General features: G+C 46.6%; 1 protein-coding gene across 3 annotated transcripts in view; it reads left to right on the top strand.

The window, feature by feature from the left end:
- Positions 1-3,086: 3,086 nt before the first annotated feature.
- The window catches only part of ccdc47 (coiled-coil domain containing 47), a 43,111-nt gene continuing 24,304 nt past the window's right edge, over positions 3,087-21,893 (top strand). Inside the window, exons 1-2 of one of the 3 annotated variants that reach the window (XM_078223727.1) lie at positions 3,087-3,144; positions 21,201-21,469. In XM_078223727.1, the coding sequence (XP_078079853.1) occupies positions 21,212-21,469 (258 nt within the window). In that variant the 5' untranslated portion in view covers positions 3,087-3,144; positions 21,201-21,211. Of the gene's footprint in view, positions 3,145-7,766; positions 7,788-14,757; positions 14,779-21,200; positions 21,470-21,893 lie in introns of those variants that run through there. The other 2 variants (XM_078223728.1, XM_078223729.1) reach the window with 2 other exon arrangements.

Here is a 21,893-nt window from a genome sequence, read left to right as displayed (position 1 = left end):
ACTTAATAAAATCCAGACTTTCTGGTGCTGTAATAAGGAGAGTCAGAGTAAGCCTTCGATCCTTCGAACCTGCACCACTTCAATAACATAGAATCATAGAGGTTTACAGCATGGAAACAGGCCCTTTGGCCCAATTTGTCCATGCCACCCCTTTTTTTTTAACCCCTAAGCTAGTCCCAATTGCCCGCGTTTGGCCCATATCTCTCTATAGCATCTTACCCATGTAACTGTCTACACACTTTTTAAAAGACAGAATTGTAGCCGCCTCTACTACTACCTTGGCAGCTTGTTCCAGATACACCACCCTCTGAGTGAAAGAATTGCCCCTCTGGACCCTTTTGTATCTCTCCCCTCTCACCTTAAACCAATGCCCTCTAGTTTTAGTCTCCCCGACCTTTGGGAAAAGATATTGACTTTCTAGCTGATCTGTGCCACTCATTATTTTATAGACCTCTATAAGATCACCTCTAAGCCTCCTACGCTCCACAGAAAAAGTCCCAGTCTATCCATCCTCGCTTTATAACTCAAACCATCAAGTCCCGGTAGCATCCTAATAAATCTTTTCTGCACTCTTTTTCTAGTTTAATCATATCCTTTCTATAATAGGGTGACCAGAACTGAACACAGTATTCCAAGTGTGGCCTTACCAATGTCTTGTAGAACTTCAACAAGACGTCCCAATTCCTGTATTCAATGTTCTGACCAATGAAACCAAGCATGCCAAATGCCGCCTTCATCACCCTGTCCACCTGTGACTCCACTTTCAAGGAACTATGAACCTGTACCCCTAGATCACTTTGTTCTGTAACTCTGCCCAACACCCTACTATTCACTGAGTAAAGTCCTGCCCTGGTTCAATCTAGCAAAATGCATTACCTCGCTTTTATCTAAATTAAACTCCATCTGCCATTCATCAGCCCACTGGCCCATTTGATCAAGATACCATTGCAATCCTAGATATCTTTCACTGTCCACTATGCCACCAATCTTTGACACCAATCTTGATGTCATCTGCAAATTTACTAACCATGCCTACTAAATTCTCATCCAAATCATTAATATAAATGACAAATAACAGTGGACCCAGCACCAATCCCTGAGGCACACCACTGGTCACAGGCCACCAGTTTGAAAACCAACCCTCTACAATCGCCCTCTGTCTTCTGTCATCAAGCCAATTTTGTATCCATTTGGCTACCTCTACCTGGATCCCATGAGATTTAACCTTATGCAACAATCTACTATGTGGTACCTTGTCAAAGGCCTTGCTAAAGTCCATGTAGACAACATCAACTGCACTGCCCTCATCTACCTTCTTGGTTACCCCTTCAAAAAACTCAATCAAATTTGTGAGACATGATTTTCCACTCTCAAAGCCATGCTGATTGTTCTTAATCAGTCGTTGCTTTTCTAAATGCCTGTAGATCCTGTGTCTCAAAATACCTTCTAACAACTTAGCCACTACAGCTGTGAGGCTCACCAGCCTGTAGTTCCCAGGCTTTTCCCTGCAGCTCTTCTTAAACAAAGGCACAACATTTGCCACCCTCCAATCTTCAGGCACCTCACCTGTGACTATTGATGATTCAAATATCTCTGTTAGGGGACCCGCAATTTCCTCCCTAGCCTCCCACAGTGTCCTGGGATACACTTCATCAGATCCCAGGGATTTATCTGCCTTGATGTGCTTTCAGATTTCCAGCACCACCTCCTGATGATCTGAGCTTTGATCTCAGCTTCATTGTCTTGCTTAACCCCCAAAACCTTTTATTTCTTTTGATTCCAAGTTCTACCTTTGTCATTAATTCCTATGTGGATCATGAAAGTGGATTCTCTTCTGCCACAGAGGTTCAGAAGGACATTAAAGAAACTGGTTGAGGCCTGTATCTGAGGATGAGTCGAGTCCGTACGAAGGAAGATTTTTCTTCAGTGGAACCTTTTATATGGTGTGTGGTAGCTTAATCAGAATATGAAGCACATTCTTAAGGTTAACATGCAGGTTCAGTCGGCAGTTAGGACGGCAAATGCAATGTTAGCATACATGTCGAGAGGGCTGAAATACAAGAGCAGGGATGTACTTCTGAGGCTGTATAAGCTCTGGTCAGACCCCATTTGGAGTATTGTGAGCAGTTTTGGGCCCTGTATCTAAGGAAGGATGTGCTGGCCTTGGAAAGGGTCCAGAGGAGGTTCACAAGAATGATCCCTGGAATGAAGAGCTTATCGTATGTCTTGTTTCAGAGTCAGAAGCTGTCCTGGTTTTCAAGTTGCAGGCAGGTTTTCTCTCTCTCTCTCCATGGTATTGTAAATTCTGCTGGCTAGCTGGAAGCAGGTCTTCTTACCTTCCCGGAGTGAGATTTCTGGCTCTTGCAGTGGTTCGCTGGCTGAAAGCTAAAGGCCAGCAGTGGCATTTTCTCTCCCTCGAGGTCTGCTGAAAGTTACAAGGCTGGGAAGTCAGAGTTTCAATTCTCAACCAAAGGACTAAGTTCCAGTATCATGTGAGCATCCTTGTTTTCTGTGTTAAACCTTTGGTAGGTGTATGTTTATCGGGAAGTTTGCTTGGTTGGAACATTGCATTTAGTAGTTAAGGTTTATACAATATCATGGTTCTTTTTTGTTTTAATTGGTAAAGGTTATTGCTATATGTTAACTTTGTTTGATAAAAGCTCCCCAGTAGGTCATTTGAATCATACCTGAAGTGAAACATTTCATGCTTACCCTAGCCAAATTCAAATTGCAAAATTTATGATCTAGGCGGACTTCATAAAAGACTTTGGAGTTTCTGACCTAGATTGTAGCAGTATATTTTGTATATGGGGGAATACATATATTTGTGGAAATGGATGTATTTGGGAATGGGTATAATAGTATAATTTGGGGAATGGGTATATTTGAGGGAATGGGTATATTTGGCGGAATGGGTATAATTTGGGGAATGGGTATATTTGGTGGAATGGGTATAATTTGGGGAATGGGTATATTTAGGAATGGAGATATTTGGGGAATGAGGCTATTTGGGGAATGGGTATAATTGGGTACATTTTGGAGGGTTTATGCTAATTGTGCTGACCGGTAGTGATGCGTTACCACGCGCCATTTCCGGGGCGGGGTCTGCAGTCAGTGCTTCGCGGAGCAGCGCTGGAGTTGGAGGTGAGTGAGGGCCCGAGACTGAGAGCCGGGGCGGGGGGCAGAGAGCCGGGCAGCGGCCTGGTGTTCCCGTGTCCACCCAGTGGGAGCCCCCGCCTGGGCTCTGCCGCGCCCCCTCTCTTTGTAAACTCAGACCCCTTTGAGATCTTTCTCCTCACACTCAGCCCCTTGAATCTCCTACTCACTCGCCCCTATTTCTGGGTTTGCTCATCAGATGTTATGAAATCAATCTGACAGAGCCAGTTGTAACTTTTTTATGTTATGTGGGTGAGATTGCATTCTCAATCAGCATTTGCCCATGGTTGCTACCAGTTTATGATGCAGTGAAACTGGCAGCTCTGTCACAGTGGTTAGTGCTGCTGCCTCGCAGCGCCAGGGACCCAGGTTCAATTCTGGCTTCGCGTGTCATTGTCTGTGCGGAGTCTGCACGTTCTCCCCATGTCTGTGTGGGTTCCTCCGGGTGCTCCAATTTCCTCCCACATTCCAAAGATGTATGGGACAGGTTGATTGGCCGTGCTAACTTGTCAATTCTCAGGGGGATTAGCAGAGTAATTACGTGGGGTTACGGGGATCGGGCCTGGGGAGATTGTGGTAGGTACAGGCTTGATGGGCTGAATGGCCTCCTTCTGCACTTTAAGGAATCTATGCTGCATTGAAGCTGTATTGGGGAGAGCGAGATAAGAGAGCAGTCTGAAGCAGGACCCTTTGCCTACCCGTATGGTGGTAGGCAACTGGAAGAAAGAGTTCTCTTTGAGATGATCTCTTGAGGATCTCATTTCAGACACAGGAGATTATGTTGTATGGTTGGTCTTCCCTGTGGTTTCAAGCCTCTCCTCTTGGGATGATCCTTTGTTGTGAATTTAAGCGTTAAATTTGGGATGATAAGGGAAAACCTGATAGAGCTATTTTAAAACGGGAAGGGTTTTGATGTAGTAAATAAGGAAAACTTTTCCCACTGCAAAAGAGTGGGTAACCAAAGGAATGGAAATTTGAAAGTAATCATTCAAAGGAACGAGAGGTGTGATGAGGAGAATGTATTTTGCACAGTGAGTTCTTGTGATCAGGGATACATTGCCTGCAAGGGCGATAAAAGTGAGATTCAGTTGTAACCTTTTAAAAAGGAAAATTAGATAAATACTTGAAAAATGTGCAGGGCTATGGGGGAAAGAGCTGGGTGGAGGTGGGGTTAGTGGAACTGATTGGGTAGTTTGTCAAAAAGCCTGCATAGTTGTGATGGACTGAATGGCCAGCAGTCTTGTATTCGTTTGCATTCTAGTTGAGTCCATTTTGGTAAGTCAGAGTAACCCAACCTAGCTCTCTCAGTATTTACAAACAGGTAGAGTTTTGATGTCCCTTTGCTGAATATGTACAGATCACCTTGTACCTTGTAAACCTTTGCTTAGTTATATGCAAGTGACGATCGTTTAGCATTAACTGTTTGGGACATGTAGCCCCAAAGAAGTTACAACTCTGCCTTACTGATTGAGGTAAAGGGCCTTCAAGTCACATTTACCACTCTATCATTGACTTGGATCAGGAGCTCCCTGTGAGAATGAGCTGGGATAAACTAATCGGTGTCTCAATTGATGTGTGGCCAATCTGACAGTTGAGTTGTAGTTGATGTACATTTGCCTTTATATTTACTTCAGTCCACCATGTGAGTCATTTATAAAGCACCTCTGCTATCGGACTTTCCTTAGTATACTACAGATGATCAGAAGACACGGAAGGATAGAGGTTTAGTAGTTGACAGTGGGTATAAACTCAGCGGAAAGGTCTGCATTGGAAACCAGAGTCCTAAACTGAGGTTTGTGCTGTATCCTTGTGAGTGCCAGTGCTGGAGTGAGGAGCTTGTGAAATACACCACTTAACTGCTAGTGGTGTATCAGTTTACTTTCCTTGGATTCATGTTTTCTCTTGTGAAACTGAGAATTTGTGATGCACAGGTCTGTAAGTCAGGAGTTTGCGCATATGGAGTTCCAGATCTTAATCAGAAATTAGGCTAAAAGTGCGAAACGAGAAGAATATATTTGGCGGTTAGGAAATAACAGACCATTTGCCAAAATCTAGCTGGATTCCTTTAAACAGTGCAGCTTGTTTTTACTTGCTGCTCTCCGGAGGAATGCAAGTTGGTGAAGGGCAGATTTAGGTCATTCCTGTAAGTAACAAGATGCCTCTGCTCTCCACTTGGCATTCCTGTCATCTGCAGCAGATTCAATGTATATTCAGTTTGAGGTGGCAGCTGAACGAGGACGATGAGCAAGGGCTATGGTGCTCAGCTATCAATACATTGATAGTCACTCTTCAGTTTACGACATACGGATTAGAAGTCGACAACTCAGCCCCTCAACCCTGCTCCGCCATTCAATAAGATCGTGGCTGATCTGATTGTAACCTCAACCCCACATTCTCACCTACACCCCCTATAATCTTTCATCCCTTGTTAATCAAGAATCTATTGAGCTCTGCCTTAAAAATATTCAAACTTCAACTGCCTTTTGCGGAAGAGAGTTCCAAAGACTCATCACCCTCAGAGAAAAAAATTCCCATCTCTGCCTTAAATGAGCAACCCCCGATTTTTAAACAGTGACCTCTAGTTCTAGATTCTCCAAGAGGAACCATCCTCTCCACATCCACCCTGTCAGTACCTTTCAGGATCTTAAAGGTTTTGATCAAGTCACTTCTTACTCTTCTAAACTCTAGAGGATACAAACCTAACCTCTTCAACATTTCCTCATAAGGCAACCTGCCCGTTCCTAGTATTAGTTGAGTAGACCTTCTCCAAACTGTTTCTCATGCATTTACAACTTTCCTTAACTAAGGAGGCCAGTACACATAATACTCCAGATGTGGTCTCACCAATGCGCTGTACAATGGAAAAATAACCTTCCTACTTAATATTCTATTCTCCTTATAAGTTTATAAGTCTTATAGCAAACCCGTGGCATTGCCCTTAGAGATGGAATTCCAACCTCAATCTAGGCTACCTGCAGTTTTTGCATTTAGAATGCAAAAACAGCTCGTTAACCTCTTATGTAAATCACTTGCCTGAAAAAGGAATAACTTTTTGTTTCTCAACTATAAGGGCAAAGGTGCAGGGTCATCAAGGCACAAATTACCCATATTGCAGGATGGCATCAAGAATGGCAAGGGAGTAGAATCTGAGAATAGGTAAATCAGGAAGCAGAGTTCAGACAGTATCTTAAAGTGACAAATATTTCTGTAGATTCTTTGGTTATGGTACACATGAAGATTCGGGTCAATTATTGCTAGCAGGCTGAAGGGAACCTCCAGCAACTACTTCACCTCTGCATGAAGAGTTCTGCAGGTTCTTGGAATGTATTGTCTAATCCAGTCACCATGTGGGAGATTCTGACCAGGAACAGAGGTAGTGTGGAGAAGGGGCAAAATGTGGAGATGCCTAGGAAGGCATGGTCTTCAATTTAATGCATTGAGGTCATGGAGTTAATTGAAGTTGAGAGGTAAACAATAACAGCTGGTGTTCTGGGCAAGAACACTACTCCACTACTCAAGAAAAGAAGGGGAACGAAAACTTTTTAAAATTAATTTATGAGATGCAGGCATCACTGGCTAGGTGAACATTTATTGCCCATCCTTAATTGTCCTCCGTTTCAGAGGGCATTTGAGAGTCAGCCACATTGGTGTGGATCTGGAGTCACATGTGAGGACAGAAGATTGCCTTCCCTAAAGGGCATTAGTGAACCCGATGGGTTTTTGCGACAATTGACAATTGTTTCATGGTCATCATTAGACTTTTAATTCCAGATTTTTATTGAATTCAAATGTCACGATCTGCCACGGTGGGATTTGAACTCGGGTCCCCAGTTCAAGCCCTGGGTCTCTGGATTACCAGTTAGTGACAATACCACTGCCTCCCCTAAACTCTCAGCCAGTTATACTGACATCAGTAGTAGAGAAAATGCTAGAATCTGTTATTGGAGACATGATAACAGCACTTGCAAAATCATGATTAGGCAGTCAGACAGTTTCATGAAAAGGAAAGCATGTTTGTTTTCTGAGGATGTAACTGGCAGAGGAAAGCCGGTGATCCTTATATCAGTGGTAGGGAAATTATTGGAGAGGATTGTTCGAGACAGGATTTATTCCCACTTGGAAATAAGTGGACGTATTAGTGAGAGGCAACATGGTTTTGTGAAGGGGAGGTCGTGTCTCACGAACTTGATCGAGTTTTTCGAGGAAGTGATGAAAATGATTGATGAGGGTAGGGCAGTGGATGTTGTCTACATGGACTTCAGTAAGGCCTTTGACAAGTTCCTCATGGCAAACTGGTGCAGAAGGTGAAGTCGCATGGGATCAGAGGTGAGCTGGCAAGGTGGATACAAAATTGGCTCGGTCAAAGAAGACAGAGGGTAGCAGTGGAAGGGTGCGTTTCTGAATGAAGTGGTGTTCCTCAGGGATCAGTGCTGGGACCATTGCTGGTTGTAATATATATAAATGATTTGGAGGAAAATGTAACTGGATTGATTGGTAAGTTTGCAGATGACACAAAGGTTGGTGGATTTGCGGATAGCGATGAGGACCATCAGAGGATACAACAGGATATAGATCAGTTGGAGACTTGGGCGGAGAGATGGCAGATGGAGTTTAATCCGGACAAATGTGAGGTAATGCATTTTGGAAGGTCTAATACAGATAGGAAATATACAGTAAATGGCAGAACCCTTAGGAGTATTGATAGGCAAAGGGATCTGGGTGTACAGGTACACAGGTCACTGAAAGTGACAATGCAGGTGGAGAAGGTAGTCAAGAAGGCATACGGCATGCTTGCCTTCATTGGCCGGGGTATTGAGTTTAAAAATTGGCAAGCCATGTTGACGCTTTATAGAACCTTAGTGAGGCCGCACTTGGAATATAGTGTTCAATTCTGGTCGCCATACTACCAGAAGGATGTGGAGGCTTTGGAGAGGGTACAGAAAAGATTTACCAGGATGTTGCCTGGTATGGAGGGCATTAGCTATGAGGAGAGGTTGGAGAAACTTGGTTTGTTCTCACTGGAGCGACGGAGGTTGAGGTTGATAGAAGTCTACAAGATTATGAGAGGCATGGACAGAGTGGATAGTCAGAATCTTTTTCCCAGGGTGGAAGAGTCAATTACTAGGGGGCATAGGTTTAAGGTGCGAGGGGCAAGTTTTAAAAGAGATGTACGAGGCAGATTTTTTACACAGAGAGTGGTGGGTGCCTGGAACTCGTTGCGGGGGGGAGGTAGTGGAAGCGGATACGGTAGTGACTTTTAAGGGGCGTCTTGACAAGTACATGAATGAGATGGGAATAGAGGGATATGGTCCCCGGAAGCGTAGGGGGTTTTAATTAAGTCAGGCAGCATGGTTGGTGCAGGCTTGGAGGGCCGAAGGGCCTGTTCCTGTGCTGTAATTTTCTTTGTTCTTTGAATGTAGTCTATTTGGATTTTCAAAAAGCATTTGATAAGATGCAACAAGAGATAGCAACACAAGATTAGGGCGTACTGTGTTAACATGGACTGAGGATTGCACAGAAAACAGCAGAGGAGGATTAAATTTGTCATTTCCAGGCTGGCAGACTGCAACTTCTGAGGTACCACAAATTTCTTGGGCTGTAACTATTAATTACTTTGATGAGAGGACTGGTGTCACATGTGGAAGCATAAAATTACAAAGTTATTAGGTTAAATACATGGTCAAACTGGCACATGAGTTTCAATGCAAGTTAAATGTGAGGTCATCCACTTTGGACCTAATAAGGATTAACCAGGAGAATTTCTAAATGGTGAAAAACTGGAAATAATGGAATGTCAAAGAGCTTGGGGTACATCAACATAAATCCATTAAAAGTCATGGACAAGAACAGAAAAGAATCAAAAAAGGCCTTTATGTATTGAGGACTAGAATCCAGGGGTAGATTTTTATACCAAAGCAATGCAAAGAGTAAGAAGTCACAACAGCGGGTTAAAGTCCAACAGGTTTATTTGGAATCACGAGCTTTCGGAGTGCTGCTCCTTCATCAGAGAGAGACTCACCTGAGGAAGGAGCAGCGCTCCGAAAGCTCGTGATTCCAAATAAATCTGTTGGATTTTAACCTGCTGTTGTGAGACTTATTAGTGTGCCCACCCCAGTCCAACAACGGCATCTCCACATCATGCAAAGACTTGGTTAGATCACACCTGGAATACAGTGAGCAGTTCTAGGCACTCCACTTTATTCTTCCATGGGAGGTGGGCATCACTGCCAAGGGCAGCATTTGTTGCCCATCCCCTTTGTCCTTGAACTGAGTGGCTTGCTAGGCCATTTCCGAAGAGAATTAAGGGTCAACCACATTGCTGTGGGACTGGGGTCACATGGGTCAAACCTTGGAAAAATGACACATTTCCTTCCCCCAGGTGAAGCAGATGGATCATTGAAGATGGTCTCTGTAATGGTGACCATGAAACTAACTTGCAATTCCAGATTTTATTAATTAATCATAGAATCCCTACAGTGCAGAAGGAGGCCATTCGGCCCATCGAGTCTGCACCAACCATAATCCTACCCAGGTCCTATCCCCATAACCCCATGCATTTACTCTAGCTGACACTAAGGGGCAATTTAGCATGGCCAATCCACCTAACCCACAAATCTTTGGACTGTGGGAGGAACCCGGAGGAAACCCACGCAGACGAGGGAGAATGTGCAGACTCTGCACAGACAGTGACCCAAGCCGGGAATCAAACCCGGGTCCCTGGCGCTGTGAGGCAGCAGTGCTAACCACTGTGCCACCGTGCAGCAATGAATTGAATTTAAATTCCACCAGCTGCAGTGATGGGATTTGAACCTGTATCCCCAGAGCATTAGCCTGGGGCTCTGGGTTACTTACTAATATAGAAACAGAAAATGTGGCAAGAATTTAGCAGGTCTGGCAGCATCAATGATGAGAGAAAGAGAGTTAACATTTTGAATCCAATATGATGCTTATCATAGAAACATCATAGAAACCCTACAGTACAGAAAGAGGCCATTCGGCCCATCGAGTCTGCACCGACCACAATCCCACCCAGGCCCTACCCCCATATCCCTACATATTTTACCCACTAATCTACGCGTCCCAGGACACTAAGAGGCAATTTTAGCATGGCCAATCAACCTAACCCGCACATCTTTGGCTTCTTCAGAACATGGTTCTTGGTTCTGAAGAAGAGTCACATTGTACTTGAAACATTAACACTCTCTCTCCACAGATGCTTCCAAAGCAGCTGAGCTTTTCCAACACTTTTTATTTCAGATTTCCCAGCATCTGCAGTATTTTTTTATTCTGTGGATTACTAGTCACTCACCATATCCCTATTTAGAAAGGATATATTGGTTGGCCCTGGAGGAAATGGCGCATGCATTTAGCTAAATATTACTTGGATACCTGGGTTAAATTACTAAATGAGATTATGCAAAACTAGGGCTGTATTCCCTGGCATTTAGAAGGGTAATTTGATCCAAGTTTCCAGGCTATTAAGGGAAGATACGGAAAAGCTTTTTGCTGGTTGAGAGTCCTGTTCTAAGGGACATGGTCTAAAAATTGGAGTCAGACCTTTCAGGGTTGGAATTAGGAAATACTTGTACACATGAGGGCATCCTGTGAAGCTATTTCCCCTTGTTGGTGCCTAGAATTAGGGAGTCATCGTCTCAGGAAAAGGGGTTGGCCATTTTGGACTGAGTTGAGAAATATCTTTGCTCAGATAATTGTGAACCTTTGGAATTCTCTGCTGCATTGGGGGCTGTTGATGCTCAGTTGACGACTGTACAAAGTACGGCACTGGAACAGGCCCTTCGGCCCACCAAACCTGCACCAACACATGGCGCCTTTCTAAACCAAAGACCTTTTGCCTCTCTGTGGTCCGTATCCCTCTATTCTGTGCCTATTCATGTATCTAAATCACGTATTCTTGCACCTATATGAGGTTGAAATCGATGCATTTTTTAGAAATCAAGGAAATTGAGGCCTATGGAGATGAGAGCAAAGTGAAATTAGAAACATAGAAAAACTACAGCACAAAACAGGCCCTTCGGCCCCACAAGTTGTGCCGAACATATCCCTACCTTTTAGGCCTACCTATAACCCTCCATCCTATTAAGTCCCATGTACTCATCCAGGAGTCTCTTAAAAGACCCTATTGAGTTTGCCTCCTCCACCACTGACGGCAGCCGATTCCACTCGCCCACCACCCTCTGTGTGAAAAACTTCCCCCTAACATTTCTCCTGTACCTACCCCCCAGCACCCTAAACCTGTGTCCTCTCGAAGCAGCCATTTCCACCCTGGGAAAAAGCCTCTGAAAGTCCACCCGATCTATGCCTCTCAACATCTTATATACCTCTATTAGGTCTCCTCTCATCCTACGTCTCTCCAAGGAGAAAAGACCGAGCTCCCTCAGCCTATCCTCATAAGGCGTGCCTTATTGATGTAGAAGATCAGAGACAATATTATTGAACGGTGGGGCAGTCATAAGGGGCCAAATGGCCTACTACTTCTTATATTCTCATATTGGACAGAACTCAGGAGGCTAGCCAGAGCAACATTGGCAAACGTCAGTGAGAACGACTAAACCAAAAGTTTTTGTGGTCCTGGGTCTTCACCATGTGCCTCGTGTTAAGTGTTTGTTTCTACAGTCAAGCTGTCGCAGTCGCAGACAAGTTTAAACCAATGCATTTTATAAGTGGTGCTGTTATCTAAGTTTATCTGACCGTGACCAATCCCAGTGGTAACAGTACTTCACCCTTGTGTTAAACTGCTGAAAGATTTCGTTGTGAGCTGAAGGGCAATCTCTGTGTCGTGCCATTTGCTTATGTGCTGCCATTTTTAGATCAGCATTGTTTGTGCTTTACTTGGATATTTGCGACATTTAATTGCTGGATTAGCCAGTATTAATCCTATTGAGAACATTGAACCGTTTTCTCGGTCTTGCAGTGAGTACAGCTGAAACAATATCCAAATTTCAAGGAGGTGAGTGTTATTGGAAATGCCTCCAGCTTGTTTTTTCTGAAAGAGAATCCTGAGTGCTGAGCTGTGCTGTGATTTGCTGTATCTGCTGCTGACTCAGGAACTCTCTGTTTTACTTACTGTGTCTCAGTGGTTCATATGAAGCAAGCAGCTGTGGGTAGCTCCTGACGAAAAGAGACAGGCAAAGCCAACATTCTTGGAGTGAGACTGAGGGGTGCTGGACTGGCTTCCAATGTAATTTCTCATGGGTAGCACACTTGTGGTAGGGAACAGCTAATGGGAAGATTAGTGAGAACTGGGAAGTGCCTGAATTGACGAGTGAAGCTAAGATGCTCTGGTTTAAGCTAGTGTCTGCCTTGCCAATCATTTCAGCTCTTAATCCATGAGTCGGTGACGCTAAATGCAGTGACTGGTGTTACTTCCTTTTGAATATGAGCCAGTAAGAAGTCTCACAACACCAGGTTAAAGTCCAACAGGTTTATTTGGTCGCACGAGCTTTCGGAGCGCTGCCCCTTCATCAGGTGAGTGGAGGATTGGGTTCACAAGCAGGGCATATATAAACACAGACTCAATTTACAAGATAATGGTTGGAATGCGAGTCTTAACAGGTAATCAAGTCTTTACAAGTGCAGACAATGCGAGTGGAGACAGATTTAAGCACAGGTTAAAGAGGTGTGAGTCGTCTCAAGCCAGGACAGTTAGTGAGATTTTGCAAGCCCAGGCAAGTCGTGGGGGGCTACAGATTTTTAAAAAATACTTTTCCAATTCAATCAAATCAAGTCCAATTCAGAGTCTCAACAAGTTGAGACATTGCCGATCCAAGCTGACAAGACAGGGTACGCGACCCTTTACCCTGTCTTGGGCCTGATCTACATGAGCCAAGCTGATTGGAGTTGGCAGACGTCTCCGCCCCCAAGGCTTGATCTCATTTGCATCTTAGCCAAAAGGCCGAGATGCCGCTTTAAAAAATTGCTTCATATGAAAATGAAGCTTAAATGCAACCCAATGGCCACGACCAAGTGCAGCATTGGCAGACTACACTTCTTCTCGGCCTTTTGGCTAAGATCAAGTGTATGATCAAAGCCAAGGGCTCGGATTTCGCAAAGAGCTATCGAATTTCGATGGGGATTGTGGATTGAAGAAGCAGGCGTCAGACGACCGGCAGACGACCATCTACAACACTTGAGCTCTGCTGCTACTGGAGGACCTTTATGCTGGTTTCAAGCCTCTGGCTTGGACCTAATGCCGGTACAGTAAGACTCTGTGTTTTCGAGCTATGGCTGCAGCTGCTCCGAAAGCTACAGGCCAAAGGCTGCCCAACACCATCCGGGTGAAGCCTTCGGGAGGAGGCTCGCCTGTGGGCCGCGATTACTTCGTGACGAAGGTATTGTTCGAGTGCTGCAGATTCCAAGCAGCAGACGTCTACGGTGTGGCTGAGTACAGCAAGCCGCCGCACGTGGATGTCAGCTTCAGAAGCCTGTCAGGATGCATCAAGCTCCTGACAGCGGTGAAGGAGAAAGGCAAAGAGGGGCCCCTCTCTATCCTGATGGCGGAGCCCCTGTTCACCATGCCGTCCCAGCGGAACCGGGTTATCACGTTCCAAATGTATAACCACTACGTCCCTGCGGCTGACGTGCTGACGTTCCTCTCCAGGCACGTGGAGGTGAAGGGAGAGAGCGTGGACGTCATGGACCAGTACGGAATATGGACCTGTAAAGGCAGGTGAGACTCCCCCTGAAGACTGACCCCAAGGGAGGCCTTCTGCACCCGCCCTCCAATTTTGCCATCGGAGGGAATCGAGGCTTCCTGTACAACACGGGCCAGCCACGACTGTGCCTCAACTGCGGCAAAACCGGCCATTTTGCCGCAAGCTGCAGCGTCACCGTATGCAGAAACTGCCTGAAGGAGGGGCACTCGACCGACGAGTGCAAAGACAGCAAATGTTGCAACCTGTGTGGGGAGACTGGCCATGTTTACAGAGTCTGCCCCAAGCGGAAGGTCACTTATGCCCAGATCACCGGAGACGGAGCGAGGAAGGCGAGTGCTCCTGCCGCCTCAGGGAACAAGAAGCCCACCGCAAAAGAAGCTGGCACGGAGAAAGCTTCTGAAGCAAAGGTGGACCCCCCCCCAGTGCAGCAGGATGATGACACATCCACACCACCTCCAGCAGAGGGCGCAGAGGACATGGAGCAGGAGAACGGAGATCCCGAGGGCCCCTGGCAGGTGGTAAAGAAAACAAAAGCACCCTGAAAAGGAAATCCTGCGCAGCTAGAGTCTCCAGTGGCGACGTCTCCTCAGATGAGGAAAAGAAAGCGGGCAGCCGACAAAGCATCAAACGGCTCAATAGAAAAGCGGCACGGGAACCACAACGGACTCGGACCAACGACCACAAAGCAGCCGGGGACCATCCAGCCGACGGATACAGCAGTGTGGCCGAGGCCCCCCCAAACCCCGGACAACAGGAACGAGGACACCGACGACGCCCAAGGCGGAGATCGGTCTGCAAGCCCGGCACCAACCGAGGGCTACACGACACCAACCATGTCACCCAGCCGTGGTCGGGGACCTGAGGCAGGGTCGGACTGCAACCTCAGCCCTGCAGAATTTCGTCAGCGCCACAGGAATGCAGCACCTGGAAGAGGCTGACTGAAGCACACGTAAGAACTGACAAACCTTTTAAACATTAAAATGTCTTTAAAGTTTGCATCTTTAAATGTCCGCAGCGTTAAAGATAGTCTGAGATGTGCGGCCAGCTTGTCCTACCTGGCCAAGGTCAAGGCCGACCTGCTGTTCCTGCAGGAGTGTGGAATACCACACCTCAGCAACTACAGGCGCTGGTCGAGTGTGTAGTCCCACGGACCGTCCATCTGGTCAGGTGGGAACAACTGCCGTTCATCCGGCCTAGGCATTCTGCTGCGAGGAGGCGACTTCACCGTCTCCGATGTTAAGGAGGTGGTGGGAGGACGCCTCCTCGTAGCAGACATCACGTACAAAAACTGCCCCCTCAGGCTGATAAATGTGTATGCCCCGGCCGTCAAGACCGAGCGGCTGGCACTTTTTGAACAGCTGCCACTGCTGCTCACCACCTCCAGGCCTATCATACTGGGTGGGGATTTTAACTGTATCATTGACAAGGCCGGCCGATCCAACAGGGCTCAGAGCAGACTGGACGCTACGTCCCGAGCCCTGCTGGAAACAGTCAAAGATGCCAAGCTGCTCGACGTCTTCAGCGACCAAGCAGACGGAGGGCAGCGTAGATACACGTGGTCGCGGCCAGACGGGTCTGTCCGCTCCAGGATCGACTTCATGTTTGCATCCCGCGTGCTCACGGTCAGGTCCACCGACGTCAAGCCGGTGTTCTTCTCTGACCACTGCCTCCTGCTGGCAGACTGTCAGCTGGAGGAAAACCAGAAAGTGGGCAGGGGGTCCTGGAAGCTTAATGTAGAACTGTTGACCCCAGAGAACCTCGAGGAACTCAAGAGGGTTTACCACGGTTGGAGGACCATGAAACCCTTCTTTGAGTCTCCATCGCTCTGGTGGGAAACCGTCAAGGGCAACATCAAGAGGTTCTTTATCCGAAAAGGGATTCAGAAGGCCAGGGAGAGACGGGGGGAAATGTCCCGACTCCAGAAAAGCATGCAGGAACTACTCCAACTGCAGTCGGTGGGGGTTGATGTCAAGGAGGACCTCCGGGAGGTGAAGAGCCAGCAAGCCTCGCTCTTTGCCTCGGAGGCCTCCAAGGTTATCTTCCGGTCCAGGGTCCGCTCCGTGGAGCAGGACGAAACGTGCTCGCGTTTCGTCTTCCAGAAGGTGCAGAGAGAAACCTCTGTGATCACAAGCCTGAAGGAAGAAGATGGCTCTGTAAGGTCATCGCAGTCTGACATTCTGAGGATTTGCAAATCCTTCTATGCCGGACTGTATGACCTGAAGCCAACAGATAGCACGGCCTCCCAGTCTGTCCTGTCGTCTATCACAGAGGTCTTAGACGACGGCGAGCGGGAGAGCCTGGACAGACCGGTAGCTCTGGATGAGCTGACAAAGGCCGTCGAGTCCCTTCAGAAGGGTAAAACTCCCGGAAGCGACGGCTTACCGGCTGAGTTTTTCTCGGCGTTGTGGGACTTGACGGGCCCGGACCTCCTGGAAGTATACGAGAGTATGCTTCTGGAAGGCAGCATGTCAGAGTCCATGAGGAAAGGCATCATCACCCTCATCTACAAGCAGAAGGGGGAAAGGGAAGAAATTAGAAATTGGAGACCCATTTCACCATTGAATGTGGATTATAAAATTCTGGCCAAGGTCATCGCCAACCAGGTCAAGTCTGCTCTGGGGTCAGTGATCCATCCTGATCAAACCTGTGCTGTACCCGGCAGGAAGATCTCTGATAACCTCGCGCTACTCAGGGATACGATCGCCTACGTGCAGGACAGGCGGGTGGACACCTGCCTCATCAGTCTAGACCAGGAGAAGGCGTTTGACAGAATATCGCACAGCTACATGATGGATGTGCTGTCCAAATTGGGGTTTGGGGAGAGAATCTGCAATTGGATCCAACTGCTCTACACAGACATCAGTAGCGCAGTTTCAATCAATGGGTGGGAATCAGATATGTTTCAAATCAGGTCTGGAGTCAGGCAGGGCTGCCCTCTCTCCTCCGTCCTTTTTGTGTGTTGCATTGAACCCTTTGCCGAGGCCCTCAGAAGCGACCCAGGCATCAAAGGGGTTACAATCCCAGGCAGCGGAGGGACGCAAGTCAAAGCCTCCCTCTACATGGATGACGTGGCTGTCTTCTGCTCGGACCCCTCGTCTGTTCGCAGGCTTCTTCGAGTCTGTGAGCAGTTCGAGCTGGCCTCGGGAGCCAAAGTCAACCAGGGTAAGAGTGAGGCCATGTTCTTTGGGAACTGGCCTGACACATCCTTTGTCCCTTTCACCATTAGGGTAGACTACCTCAAGGTGCTGGGGATATGGTTCGGAGCGGCAGGGGCATGCGCCAAAAACTGGGAGGAGCGCATCGCCAAAGCCAGACAAAAATTGGGATTGTGGGAGCAACGCTCCCTCTCCATCACTGGGAAGAACCTTGTGATCCGATGCGAGGTCCTGTCCGTGTTGTTGTACGTGGCCCAGGTCTGGCCGATCCCCAAGTCCTGCGCAGCAGCAGTGACCCAGGCCATCTTCAAGTTTATCTGGAGATCAAAGATGGATCGTGTCCGGAGGGAGGCGATGCACAAATCTCCAGAGAACGGAGGGAAAAACCATCATCCTGATGGCCACCTTTGTGTGCGGCTGCATCAAGCTGTGTGTAGATCCTCGGTACACTAACAACAAGTGCCACTATTTTTTGAGGTTCTACCTGTCCCAAGTGTTGCGGAGGATGGGTCTGGCCACATTGCCGCGGAACGCTCCAAGTAGTTGGACCGTACTGCAGCACCTGTCCTTCGTGGAGAAATTCTTCCGGAAACACACCTTTGACCACATGGCTATCAAGCAGTGGTCAGCACGTAATGTCCTTGAGGCCCTGAGAGAAAAGGAGACGGCAGATCCTGTCGGATGGTTCCCTGAGCGGACTGTCAATGTCATTTGGCAGAATGCCTCATCACCAGAACTCTCAAACAAGCACCAAGACCTGGCTTGGCTGGTGGTGAGAAGGGCACTCCCCGTCAGATCCTTTATGCACGCCCGAGGGCTCAACCTCACCGCACGCTGCCCTCGAAGCGGCTGCGGGGCTGATGAGACGGTCGCACACCTCCTTGTGGAATGTGCCTTTGCAAAGAAGGTCTGGAGTGAGATGCAGTGGTATTTGTCGCGGTTCGTCCCAGGCAGCTCGGTGACACAGGACTCTGTTTCCGGGGACGCACACCGAGACAAATATCAACTGCTGCTGGAGGGTCATCAACTCGGTGAAGGACGCGCTTTGGTCCGCCCGAAACTTGCTGATCTTTCAGCTGAAAGAATTGTCCTCGACCGAGTGTTGCAGACTGGCACATTCCAAGGTCCAGGACTACGTGCTGAGGGACGCGCTCAAGCTTGGGGCAGCCGCCGCAAAGGCACAATGGGGAAAGGCCACCGTGTAAAGCGTCTCGACCGAGGGCCGGGTAACTGCAGAATACCCTCGGCCTGCGAAACTGTGTGCCAACCTGAAAAATAACGGCACACAGTAAACTCGGACGATGCATGTACATAGTTTTAAGTAATGAAATGTAATGAATGTAATGTTTTTTTTTGTAAATAAGCACTGTACTGTAGGGTAAAAATGATTCATTTATTGGACCGTTTGTAACTATTGGATCTGTCATTTGAAATGTCTTATTTGAAAGTTTTTTTTTTGTGAATAAAGTATATTTGAATAAAGTATATTTTTGAAGTAAAAAAAAAAATTGGCAGACTACACTTGATCTTAGCCAAAAGGCCGGGGTGGGGGGTTACAGATTGTGTGACATGAACCTAAGATCTGGTTGAGGCCGTCCTCAAGATCAACCGAGATCTTGGGTGCATATACCTACCCCACTTGTCTCTCTGACACTAAGGGGCAATTTGTCATGGCCAGTCAACCTAACCCGCACATCTTTGGAGTGTGGGAGAAAACCGGAGCACCCGGAGGAAACCCATGCAGACACGGGGAGAATGTGCAAACTCCACACAGACAGTGACCCGAGGCCGGAATCGAGCCCAGGTCCCTGGCGCTGTGAGGCAGCAGTGCTAACCACTGTGCCGCCCCTGTAGTCCTGTCATTTTTCCTTTTCAAATGGTGTATCCAGTTCTCTCTTTAATTGAATCTGCTTACTCCACCCTTTCAGGCAGTGCATTTCAAATCACAACTCAATGCTGAAAATATTTTCTTTCCACAATGGTTCATTTGCTAATTATCGTTTTTTTTTTGCCCTCTGGTTACGAACCCTTCTGCAAGTGAAAACAGCTCCTCCCGATTTATTTTATCAAAACCATTCATGATTTGAACACCTCTATGAAATCATCACTGATTCTTTCCAGCAAAGAGAACAGTCTGAGTTTGTGTCTCATCAGTGGCTTATTATTCTTTATGTGGAGATGCCGGCATTTGCTACCAAATAAACCTGTTGCACTTTAACCTGGTGTTGTTAAAACTCTTACTGTTATTATTCTTTAGCAAAGCACTGATAATGAAGATGGAACATTCATGGTGATGCATTTTTAATTATTTGGCCCATTTGAAGGTGTGTTTGTGGTTTTAATTTCCTTCCTGGTGAGAGTTTTTTGAGAGGCAGGCCAATGTAATCGCAAGGTGTGGCCAAGTCTACAATCTTGAATGGTCACCAAGGAGGATCAGAATCTGGTGGCTGTGCAGGTGGATTAGGGTGTGATACTCTGGATGAATTTGAAGATCAGTTTAATGTGTTTCCTGAGCAAAGCTAGCTCCCTGTTCGAATGACCATGTACAATACTGATTTTGTGAGGTAGCGGTGAAGTGACGGTGTCCACTGCTGAATGATTTCTATGATGTCCTTCAAACATTTAGCTTGGATTTCAGTTGGATCATGAATGATCTGTTTCTGAACTCCATTTACCTCAGTTCCATATCCTTCAACACCGTTGCCTAATAAAAGGCCATCAATCTTAGTTTGAATATTTTCAATTGATCTACAACCAAATCAGTTTTTTGGGGAGGCAGAAACCATCAGATTTCCACTTTTTATGTGAGGGAGTGCTTCCTGACATGCTTCTCAACAGCCTAGCTCCAATTCTCAGATGGTGCCTTCAGAATCATATTAATTTTGGAAAAGGTGAAATCCAAGCTAAATGTTTGAAGGACATCATAGAAATCATTCAGCAGTGGACACCGTCACTTCACCGCTACCTCACAAAATCAGCATTGTACATGGTCATTCGAACAGGGAGCTAGCTTTGCTCAGGAAACACATTAAACTGATCTTCAAATTCATCCAGAGTATCACACCCTAATCCACCTGCACAGCCACCAGATTCTGATCCTCCTTGGTGACCATTCAAGATTGTAGACTTGGCCACACCTTGCGATTACATTGGCCTGCCTCTCAAAAAACTCTCACCAGGAAGGAAATTAAAACCACAAACACACCTTCAAATGGGCCAAATAATTAAAAATGCATCACCATGAATGTTCCATCTTCATTATCAGTGCTTTGCTAAAGAATAATAACAGTAAGAGTTTTAACAACACCAGGTTAAAGTGCAACAGGTTTATTTGGTAGCAAATGCCGGCATCTCCACATAAAGAATAATAAGCCACTGATGAGACACAAACTCAGACTGTTCTCTTTGCTGGAAAGAATCAGTGATGATTTCATAGAGGTGTTCAAATCATGAATGGTTTTGATAAAATAAATCGGGAGGAGCTGTTTTCACTTGCAGAAGGGTTCGTAACCAGAGGGCAAAAAAAAAACGATAATTAGCAAATGAACCATTGTGGAAAGAAAATATTTTCAGCATTGAGTTGTGATTTGAAATGCACTGCCTGAAAGGGTGGAGTAAGCAGATTCAATTAAAGAGAGAACTGGATACACCATTTGAAAAGGAAAAATGACAGGACTACAGGGGCGGCACAGTGGTTAGCACTGCTGCCTCACAGCGCCAGGGACCTGGGCTCGATTCCGGCCTCGGGTCACTGTCTGTGTGGAGTTTGCACATTCTCCCCGTGTCTGCATGGGTTTCCTCCGGGTGCTCCGGTTTTCTCCCACACTCCAAAGATGTGCGGGTTAGGTTGACTGGCCATGACAAATTGCCCCTTAGTGTCAGAGAGACAAGTGGGGTAGGTATATGCACCCAAGATCTCGGTTGATCTTGAGGACGGCCTCAACCAGATCTTAGGTTCATGTCACACAATCTGTAACCCCCCACCCCGGCCTTTTGGCTAAGATCAAGTGTAGTCTGCCAATTTTTTTTTTTACTTCAAAAATATACTTTATTCAAATATACTTTATTCACAAAAAAAAAACTTTCAAATAAGACATTTCAAATGACAGATCCAATAGTTACAAACAGTCCAATAAATGATCTGATGCACTAGTTTAGGAGCTCACTGCATTCTGTGAACTTGTTCCTTGCATTCTAAACTTTTGTTTCCTTTCAGGCTAAAGCATCATGCGGTTCTATTTCCTGTTTCCCCTTCTGCTGAGCTGTGGACTCGCTGTCGGCAAGTTTGATGACTTTGAGGACGCTGACGACATTGCTGAGTATGACGACAACGACTTTGCGGAGTTTGAAGATGCGAGTGAGGATGTACCGCAGGAGACCCTCCAGAAAGTCACCACCGTGCAGGACGATGAGGAAGAGGCAACTGTAGAAGTGGAAGATCAGGATGAAAACCAGGAAGATTTTGAGGATGCAGATGCGGCAGGAGTAAGTGAAGCACCACAGAGCTGCTCACAAGCGCTCACATCTCCGCTGCTCACAAGCGCTCACATCTCCAACTCAGATACAGAAAAATCAAACTGAGACGCTCTTCATTCTCAGCAAACCTTTCTTGTTTGCACAGTCCACTGTGATGAGGAAGGCCCTGGGCAGTACCATAGAATGTTCCATCACATAAACTCGTCCTTGTGTCCATCAAGTCAGCCCCAGTGTTTTCCTCCCTCGATCACTTGACCTAATCTCACGCCCTTATCCTTTAACATTCCTCTTTTTCAAACAGCCATCCAATTTTCTTTTCAAACAGCTCATGAATTCTTCCAGCAATGGCTTGTGACAGAGAATTCTGCACTTTCACCAAACTGCGCAAATAAATTGCTTCCACCCTTGTTAGCTCTGATTCTCAGACTGGTGC

Source organism: Mustelus asterias, chromosome 11 (genome assembly GCF_964213995.1).
Source record: "Mustelus asterias chromosome 11, sMusAst1.hap1.1, whole genome shotgun sequence".
Taxonomy (NCBI): domain Eukaryota; kingdom Metazoa; phylum Chordata; class Chondrichthyes; order Carcharhiniformes; family Triakidae; genus Mustelus; species Mustelus asterias.
The sequence above is the reverse complement of the archived record's forward strand: the minus strand, read 5'-3'. Positions and strand labels throughout refer to the sequence as shown.